Below are 10,783 nucleotides of genomic sequence, written 5' to 3'. Positions count from 1 at the left end.
CTTGCAAGGCATTATCCTTTTGCAACATAGGGTAAATATCATATACGGGGATCTCCTCCTCAGTGGGTTGTCTAGGTATTCCAACTATCTCCTTCACACATGACAAATAGTATATAAGATACAAAGACATGAAGAAATGTTGCTTAAACTGTTTGGCCATACTCAGCTACTCCCTCATTGAATCGGCAATTAACTCTGCCCAATCAAGGTATTGCTTCCCTTCTAATACTAGCTACACATAGCAATAAATCCATTCATCGAAACTATAGGCTTCCGCAGAGCCTCTGACTCGGTGCAACAGTAACATGACATTGTGAATGTGAGGCAGCATATGATTCTTATTGGGATTCCTGGGCAATCTGGAACCTTCAACCAATATTTTTCTACGTTATTTCGGTGCCCAGTTCAGTCTTTGTTGAGCTTGGTGATTGACTAGGCGGGAAAATGGTTTGAGAACTGGTAGCCAGGTATCTTGAAAATAGAGGAAATTACTTCGCGGTTAATGGCAAGGAAGGTTCACCATTGTCTCTCCTGATGGTTTCGGAGGATGGATCATACCTAGCAATACATTCCCTAACCAATTCTGGGCAAGGGATAGCTAGGGGAAAGGCTGCTGCCTCTATGAGACCACTACTCAAAACTTCCACACCAAAGGAACCATCAATACCCTTTCTTTTAAAACTTCAAGATTTTCCCCTTTAAGGTTGGCATCACTGACTATGGGCTCTGTACATGCAAGACTAAAAACATTCTCGAACAAGTGCAAAGTGGACTTCATAATTCATGAATGACAAGCCTTATTTTCCTTCAACAAACCTTACTACAAGAGAAGAAATGCAAGTAAAAATCACTGGAGAGGACAAGAAATGGACTCACCTTCATTGTTGAGAGCAACTAGATGGCTACCAGCAAACAAATCTTCTATCCAAGAAAAATAACACCGCAGCGATGATGAACAAATTTTTAGAGAATAAATCCTCTCATACCTTATAGCAGGAGCAATAATACGGATTTATTAAGTGCAATAATTTCAATCATCAGTTTAAGTGTATTGAGCTTGTGAATTGGACATTGCACACATGCATTGAATGCATGGCAGCATTTTTGAAATAACCACCAGTTCCCAAAATGATTACCTACTTCAAAACTCCAACAATTGATGTCACCCAAGATATGGTTCGCCTTCCTCATACTTGGCAATTAATGCACCATCAAATCTTTTAACTCATGGGACCCACCAAATTTGAACACACATGAACATTCTGAATAGACTTCATTGAGGTTCAAGTAGTTCAAGGTGTACACCATGCCCAAGAGAAATCTTTTCTGAAAGGATTAACTATGTCACGTGTTGCTGACCATTTGAACTGTGTTGAACATATTGAACATGTCTGAACCTTTTGAACTAGGTTTAAAGATTTCAAAGCCTTTAGAAATGATATAACACATCACCGAATGGGACCAATAAGGAACCACTGCAAAACACTTTAAAAGATTGTTAGTATGAAAAAGCCCCAAGACACTTAAGAACCCACGGAACCTAAATGAACCTAATGAATCCGGTTCAAAATGGTTCAATATGTTCATGGAGTTCGACAAATTAGTAAAACTCGGCATTTTTTATTTAAAGACAATTTACAAATGGACTAAGGCTTGAACCAAGGCATTGCAAGAAAGACAAGGACTCCAAATGAAATTTTATAGGGTGATTTACTCCTGTTATGAAGGATAAATGAGGCAGTAACATTGGCTCTGACTGGGGATTGTATTTTGCAAAGGAATACGCAAAGAAATCTAAATCTCTAGTTTTGCATGACTAAAAATAGACAAGGGAACAAAGGAAGACCTACACCTAAACAAACACAAAACAAAACACCTAAACTACTATATACAGGAAATCCCAACCATAGGTTTCACAGTTTGTAGAGCCTGAGATCTTGCCCATTGTAAGTATAGAGCATAACCATTCCATCGGAATAGTTGAGTCTAAAAGCATTTTATCCCACCACTTCGCAGATCTTGAATGGGCCTTTCCATAATGAGTCAAATTTGCTGTGGGCACCCTTTGGTTCTTTCCTTTTATCCCATAATAGTACTTCATCTCCTTTAAGGAAACCTCTTGGTCGAGCTCTCATGTCAAAAATCCTCTTCACTCTGTTCTAATGCTCCATAATTCTATCCACCAACATCTCTCTTTCCTCCTCCAACTTCATTAGATACATAACCCTCTTCTCTAGAGCATTCTGAAAAAAAGAATCCTCCACTACTGTCTGAAGCTTGGCTGCTAACAATTCCAGGGGTAAAGAAAGTTTTGTGTCGATCCCATACACAAGCTCAATAGGTGTCATTCCGATGGCTCTTTTAGGCATAATTATGTCTGCCCATAAAGCTTCATATACCTTCATATTCCAATTTCGAGCATTTTCGTCAACCAACTTCATAATTGCTATCAAGTTCTTGTTGCTTGATTCTGCCAGTCCATTACCTTGTGGAAAGTAATTAGAGGAATGTGAGAGGGTAATCTGATGTTCATAGATAAACATAGTTAGTTCTTCAAAGGAGAAATACATTGCGTTATCTACAACAATCTTTTGAGAAACTCCAAAACGGACTAGGATGCAATCTTTGAGAAATTTACACACGACCTCTGAGTTTGCCTTTTTGGTGGGAATAGCCTCCACCCATTTGGTAAAATAATTAGTTGCTATCAAAATGTACATATGCCCAGCACTGGAATGAGGATTTATCAGCCCAATGAAATCAATACCCCACTGTTTGAAGGGTTCATCTATTACCATAGGCCTTAGAGGCAAAGCCACTAAATATGGTTTCCCAGAAAAATTTTGGCATTTTTCACATTCCTTAACATAAATATACGCATCTCGAAACATGCCAGGCCAATAAAAGCAATTCCTTAAAATCTTGAAGGTAGTTACAGAGGATGAGAAATGCCCACCACAGGCTTCATCATGATAAGCCTCCAGAAGTTTTTGCTATTGAGGCTTATCCACACACCTTAAGTATGTTCCATCCAAACCTTTTTTGTATAGGACATCCTGCCAAATAACATACTTAGTAGCCTTTAACTTAAGATTCCTTTGCTCCTTCACTGACAAATGACTTGGGCAGCTGCCATAAGTCAAATAGTAGGCCACATCAGAAAATCAGGTATCTTGTAATCCAATAAACAGGGTCAATGGTAACTCTTTTCCTGTTTCAACCTTATTTTCTGCTATCAATTTACATAAGCCTTGTCCTTTGACTGTCTTTGTAGGGCGAATGTCTAGATCATATTCCTGGATTTTTGTTACCCATGTTGCTCTTTTATTGAGTCCAACCTCTTGCTAAGTTAAAATGCTTTTCACTGCGGAATCTGGAACAAAAACCATAGAGTGAGAGTGCAAAATGTAATACTGAAATTGTTTTACAGCTTTGACCACAACAAAGGCTTGTTTCTCTGAAAGCGAATACTTAAGCTCATGCTTCTTGAGTGGAACGCTCATGAACCCTATAGGTTCTTCTATCCTAGATTCATCCATTTGTAATAGTATTCCAGACATTGTATGTTCTGAGGCGTAACAGTATAAAATGAAATCCTTTTTGAAATTCGGGTTGATGAGAGTAGGCGCATTTATAACTGAACCCTTGATTTTTTCAAAAGCTTATTTGGATTCTTTAGTCCATTTGAAAGGATGCCTTTTGCTCAACAGGCTAATGATATATTTGGTAGTTTCTGCAAATTCGGGCATGAACCATCTTAAGAAATTCACCTGGCTGAAGAAGATCTTACTCCAGTCCGATTTGAAGGAAAGCTGAGATGTTGAATTACATTTACTCTCTCTGGATCAATCTTGAAACCTTCTTTTGAAATGATATGCCCCAATAATTTACCCTCAGTTACATAGAAAACTGACTTCTTCGGGTTCAAGGAGATTCCATGCTCATGACAGCATTGCAGATTTGCCCTTAGATCCTTGAGATGATTCTTCCTTTCTTTAGAAAACATTGTCAAGTCGTCTAAGTAAACAACAATAATTCTGTCATGAAAATCCTTAAAAGAAGAATCCATGGCCCTCTAAAAGGTTGCTCCAGCATTTATTAAACCAAATGGCATAGGATTATATGCAAATGTTCCCCATGGAGTGATGAAGGTTGTCTTGTGTTGTTCATTCTTTGCAACACTAATCTGATTGTAACCAGAAAAACTGTCTAACATCGACATCATTTCTGACCCAGACACCATCTACAGAATATGATCCATATTGGGTAAGGCGTAGTTGTCCTTAAGACTTGCCTGATTCAAGTTGCAAAAATCTACAAAAATCTGAATCTCCCCATTCTTCTTCCTCACGAGCACAATGTTGGCTACCCAAGTAGAGTGATGAATTGGATATATGATTCTGGCTTTAAGCATTTTATCTACTTCCTTCAAAATTGCGTCTGCCATCATGGGATTAAAATTTCTCAATTTTTGTCTGAAAGGAGAAATGTCAGGCTTCAACGGGATTTGATGTTGAAAATGCCCATCCCTAAACTCCTTAAAATCATCATAGGACCAAGCAAAAACATCAATGTATTCCTTCAATAGCCCACTAAGAGTTCATTTTTCCTTAGAGGAGCAACATTTGCCAATTGTTACCACCTTAGGATTAGATTCATCACCTAGATTAATCTTTTCACAACTTCCTTTCCCATCATCCTCAAGAGATTTCTTGCCTATGAATGCATCATTTTGGGTGAAAAATCTCTCCAAAGTCACTAGCCCTTTCGGAATTTTGTTCCCTTTAAGCTGAATGAAATTGTTTTCAGAATCAGCACCCAAATTCGGACTAAATTCCTTGCAATTATTTTCAGAACCTTCAAAATATGATTGGGAGAATGAATGAGCGCATTCTAGAAAGTCTTTGATCTAAGCATCTGTATCAAATACTTGCCAATGGCTTACATTATCAGGGACACTAGGCCTATAAATCATTTCAATCCTATATGAATCATCCTTAAAGTTTGGGTGTGGTAACAAAAGAGAGGCTGAAACAGCCAATGAATCTGCCCTACTATTTTGATCCCTTGGTATAGCTTCAATCGAGAAGACATCAAAAAATTCTATCTTATCCCAAACTCTATTTCTATAATGTCTCAATCTATCATTTTTAACTAAATAGACATTTCTCACCTGTCTGACAATCAACTCTGCATGCCCCTTAAATTTGAGATAATACCTTTACACTTGGCTTCATTTAATCCTAACAATAATGCCTCATACTCCGCAGTATTATTAGTATTCTTAAAATACAACTTGAAAGAAAAAGAAAAAATGTTACCATTTGGGGAGAGCAAAACTACCCCAGCTCCAGAGCCAGAATTGGCACAACTTCCATCAAATTCCATATGCCATAATCCGCCATCTTCATCAACTTCTTCTTTAAACTCTTTTTCATTGGGTGCAAGGATGAGACAGTTTCCAAATTTACATTCTTGAAATAGAATCTGAGCCTTAGGATTATCAGAGGGAAAGACTGTGTATTTATTTTTTGGCTTAGGTTCAAGTTTAATTTTTTGTTTCCCGAGTGGAATGATAGCTTCTGACTAGTCCATCTTAATTTCACCTCCAATTTCCTTACAAAAAGTTCTACTCAAAAGCATCCCATAACTTGTTGGAATGTCAGCAACCAGAATAGTCAATTTTACCCTTTTATCAGGACATGCTGCTAGCACTGCCTAGACATCCTTTACCTGTCCAATAAGAGGGACCTTCTTTCCATCCATTGAATAACATCTCCCAAATGTCTTAGTAAGAGTTAAACCTAAGGACCTAGCAACAAATGAAGGCATTATGTTATCTGATTCTCCTGAATCTATTATACAATTGCTAAGCTTTTGACCATTTAGGAGAAGGGATATGTAGAAAGGTTCAGGTTTCAAAACCTCAATTTCAAGCCTATCTTCAGCATTATGAAAAGCATAGGGATTAACCATGTTAGTGGAAGGGCATGAGACAGACACAGGTTTTTCAACAGTAAACAAATCACTAAGCCCCACACATTCATGCACTAAGGAGTCTGAAGAAGAATCTCCTTTTACATACTTGACCAATTTCTCTAGTTCCTTCGGGTTCAGTTTCAAATATTCTATAGTGGAAAGTTGAACAGTCAAAGCTTTACAAAACTCAATTATGTCAAAGGAGGGGGAAGGAGAAGAACTATTTTTACTTTCAAGATTCCTTTGCTAAATCTTAACCTCAGGGGTCTTTGCATGAGAAGGAAAACCATTACTTGTGGGGTCTTTACCTTTGTAATTAGCTCCAGAAGAGCTCACGAAAGGAGCAGGCTGGGAGCTCTATTGATTTCTTGTAAGGATTGCACACGTGGGATCTTCAAGAGTTGCCAAAATATTACCACCTCTTTTTGAATCTGACTCATATTCAAGGTAGAATGATCCAGAGTCGCTAGGTACCTCTTGAATTTTCTCTGCTTCAGAGAACTCAGCTAGTTCATCCTTTGTGTTTTTCATTTGAACATGTCTTATCATATCTGAACAAGAACCTCCATCATGGTCTGTAGTAAGGTGAAAAGAGCACATAGCACCCTTCTCAGGAGGAGCCTCTATTTGTAATCTTTGTGGGGTAGCAGGCAACTACAAAGATCGTCCATAATTATACTGGTTTGGGGTCTTTCTGCTTATATCTTGATAGGGTTGTGGGTAGGAAACTCCAGGTTTCAGTATCTGCCTCTTCAAAGCAATCATATCATTGACGAGCCTTTGAACAACTAGATCAGTTGAAGAGGTGGAAGCTTGGGGTTTCCCTTGATGAATTTGCACATCCTTTCTCCATTTATCGGTTGTTATTAAGTCATCTTCGAGTTTTATAGCTTCATTTTGTGCAGTCTCAAGACCAGCTAACCTATTTCTTCTGAGGTGGAAACCAACATCGAGAGGCATGGAGTTTATAAAGAAACATTATTGATTGTCAGCAATTGGTCTTTTAGCCTAGGGAGTTTTATGGATAATCTTATTATACCTGGCTACATAGTCTCTCATTGGCTCACGAATTTCTTTTTTCATTTGTGTGAGCTGAGCCAGTAGTGAGTGTTCATCATCAGCGCTCTTGAACCTTTTCTCACAAGCGATTTTCATTGTTTGCCAATTAGTTATAGATCCCGCTCACAGATGACTAAACCAATCCACTACCCCTTCAGTAAGAGTTTGAGCAAAAAGCCTAACAACCACTTCCTCAAATTGTATCGCCAGTATCCCAGTAGCTACATTAAAAGAATTCAAGTGTTCCTCAACTAAGACATTTCCATCTCGATTAAACCTAGGTAGAACATCCCTTTCTCCTTTTGGAAGTGGATTATGAGCTTCGAGGGCAAGAGGTTCGACTGCAGCACCCCATGGTTAGGCCATAATGAAAATAGGGAAAATAGTTACAAGAGGAGGAGCTTGAACTCCAGTAAGTGTTAGTGCCTGCCAATGGCTTGAAGAGGAAGGTATAGGAGTGATCTTGGTAGGAGAGGAAGGCCTACTTTTAGTGTTTCTTTTGGGAGTGAAATTTGTGGCAAATGATAACCCTTGCAATTCCTCAAAATAATTATCAATTACTCCCTCTCTCCTTTGTGATCTGGTATAAGGATGAGAATCCAATGTTGTCACCCCTAGGGTTCCTAAGATCTCTAAGAAAAACTTTTGACCTTAGCGATGTTCCTGAGTTACGAAAATTTGTCTCAAACAAAGTAAAACTGTGGATATTGTTGATTATGAGTTCAATTCTATCATTCCTGTGGCATGCTGGTTTATTGAATGTTCGACTTATTTGTTCCCAGCTGAGTCACCAAAAATCTGTTAGCGAACGGATTTTGCCTTTCTTTAAATTAATGAATTTTTCACTTTGTCGCCTTCTTTTAAAGACAAAAGTTCACTATACAGTTGGCTATGTGTAACATATACTTCTTCCCTCTGAATTTTTTGATAGGTACAGCTCCCTTCGGTACTTATTCAAGGAATAATCTATTTTATTTTCAATTGGTATGCTTTTAACCTGAAAATACATAAGGCTACCTACCTCATTCTTAGATGAGAGGCTAATGATCTACACATATTTCAAGGAAAAATAGGTTTTTCTTAATGCTTCAATACGAGAAATAAAAGTGGCTGAAACAAAGTTCAGAACACCAGTTTTACAATTCATAAAAATAGATAAGAGAGAGGAAATCTCCTTCCAAAACACGAATCTTTTAAACATTCACAGGAAGGAATCTCAGAAAAATAATAATATTCTGCACTGGAAAGGCGATCACTATCATTTGATTTAGATCAACATATGCAAAGATATATCACTACGCAAATTCAAAAATCAAAGGTTTCTCTTTCTCACAAAACAATATGATCCTTTATATATATATATATATATATATATATTATGTAATAAAGACACAATCAATACATCTATAAATCCCTTTTCAATTCCAGATCTTTAAAGTCTGATGACTTCCTTCAACAAAACAACACTTCTCAAAACAAAAAGAAACTAAGTAAAAAATAACAAACTTCTAACCAAAATCTAACCCTTATCCCGTCCATCTTAGTCTAATTTATAGTTTTTAGAATAGAGGAGGTCTCCCTGAAAACCCGACCTTCTCTAAATCAGTTATGAAACTAACAGAGTATAATTGGGACAGATGTCCCGAAGTCTTTTGCATAAACATGAAAGATACATAAAAATAGGGCCTTGATCAATGCATTATGTTGCTTTCCCATCATCATCTTCTTCTCCACTTTCCTGGGCATCATGGGCAGTTGTGAGTTCTTGGATTATTGATTGGTTCGGAACCTTCACAGCATTGATTTTTGCCTTGGCCACTTCTTTGTTCCATCTGTGCTTCACCATCTTTTCAGAATGCTTCGGTAACTGATCGTTACCGATAAACGTCATGGATTCGATCTGAGCAACCCGCATTATATCCTCAGGAGTGAAACTACCCTTGGCTTTGATTTTCTCCATGTATATCCTAAAAACTTTTATCGCATCCTACATGTTCAGCCCGCAAATCCCCAACTGCCAATCATGGTCAAGATTAACCACCTTGTTGTCATTAGCTAAACTACATTGGAGGTCTTGGAGTTCATACATAGAAGCCTTAGCATCGAAGATCACAGATTTGAAGGTGAGCACCTACCACATTATGGTGTTCTTCAACATGAAGAGTTGACATTCATCTGTTACCAGCTGGATTGAATGTTCTGTCAAAAACTTGGTAACTCTGTATTCTTCTATTTTAGTGAGAATAGGCAAGACATTCTCCTGTTTGTGTTCCTCTTTCTCCCATGGCAAAACCTGGTTTTGAACCTCCCCAATGAGGCTCAACATCTCATCACATAATTTCTGGGAGTTCATGATATACTTTTCTCCATCTTTAATTACTCCTTCAATCCATCTTTCAATAGCCTCTGCAATGCTTTTAGCTCGTTGAACCTAACTCATTAGCTTTTTATTTTCTAGTGAAGTGGGATCAAAGCTCTCTATAGCATGGGATATAGGAAGTACTTTGAAGCAACCGATGCTTCCAATGAATTGAGCAAGGATGCTTATATGTCGCTTTAGCTCTCTCTTTTCCCACCCATCTTTCTTCGACCTGGTGAGCATTTTATTTACAGATACCTGGAAGAAATGATTATCTGAATCTCTACTCATGTTTCCCAGCTCCACCTTAGTGACCTCAAAATCTTCTACATTGACTTCCTTGTCCTCTTCCTTGGGCTTGTATGAAGCAATCTCGGCAACCCACTTTTCGGTCCCTTCATCACTATCCAATCGAGCAGTTGTTTTGAACCTTTTTGGCTTGGGGCCCTTCTCTGTGTACTTAACGACCATATCTTGAATTGGAATAGTCACAAGAATGGAACTCCATTTTCTGTTCACCAAAGTGGTCAGCCACTTAGGGGTTGTGATGGAACTAGTTGCTCCTTCAATCATTTTGGAGGGTGGTGTCATAGCTATGGTAACCGCAAGGGAATCCAGGGCATTAGCAATGTCACTGTCCAGATCTTCAACCTCAAATAACTAAGCTTCTAGAATCTTATCCTTCACCTCTATATCCTTAGCTTGATCCATCCTTCTATGAGAAGCACTTTGTGATCGGGTATGCCGAGGAGTGGAGAAATCCAAAGCTAGATTAGACTTGTGTGTAACCTGAGGCGACTTTTTATCCTTACCTACATGAACAGGCATAGAAGCATTATTAGAAAAATGCTTTGGTGAATGCAGAGTAACCTCACTATTTCTCGCAGAGTTAGACTTGGTGCCTAATTTCACTGCATTCTTCCTTTCAATCCATTCCGTGGTTCTCTCCAAAACCCTTTTTGTTTTCAGCTGTATATCATCCTCTTCTTCCTCACTCCAATTGATACAAGACACTTCGGTTTCGACTTGAACTAAGTATCCAGGTTCAAACAATTCTAGATAATCTTCCTCAAGCCCGTCTATGTCAAACTTTACCTGTAATGAAATGGCTTGCTCCAACACCATCCTCATGTTTCCCCTTTTGAACACCTTGAGTTCATCACTGCAATCCTCCCAGAAGTCCTCTAATTGTGGAATTGAGAGATACGACATTAGACCAAGACTTCAGGAGAAACCCTTATTATCAAAACCTTTCCTTTCATGGTATAGGGGAAAATTGAAATTCTTTAGGTCCACTCCAATACTCAAAGTGTCTGACATTGAACTGTAGGATAGCATACCTAACTGAATGGGAAAATGACCCTCCCATTTGTCTCTGGGTTGAGC

General features: G+C 38.3%; 1 protein-coding gene across 1 annotated transcript; it reads right to left on the bottom strand.

Annotated features, from left to right (window-relative positions):
• Window positions 1–2,159: 2,159 nt before the first annotated feature.
• LOC131857379 (uncharacterized) lies at window positions 2,160–2,570 on the bottom strand. The gene has a single exon (XM_059209861.1). It carries the CDS (start codon window positions 2,568–2,570, stop codon window positions 2,160–2,162), a length of 411 nt encoding a protein of 136 aa, XP_059065844.1.
• Between the last annotated feature and the right edge of the window lie 8,213 nt (window positions 2,571–10,783).

This window comes from Cryptomeria japonica, chromosome 1 (genome assembly GCF_030272615.1).
Source record: "Cryptomeria japonica chromosome 1, Sugi_1.0, whole genome shotgun sequence".
Taxonomy (NCBI): domain Eukaryota; kingdom Viridiplantae; phylum Streptophyta; class Pinopsida; order Cupressales; family Cupressaceae; genus Cryptomeria; species Cryptomeria japonica.
The sequence above is the reverse complement of the archived record's forward strand: the minus strand, read 5'-3'. Positions and strand labels throughout refer to the sequence as shown.

Excerpts from the sequence above, each read along its gene's own strand:
- LOC131857379 (XM_059209861.1), bottom strand. The coding sequence starts at position 2,570 with ATGTATTTCTCCTTTGAAGAACTAACTATGTTTATCTATGAACATCAG.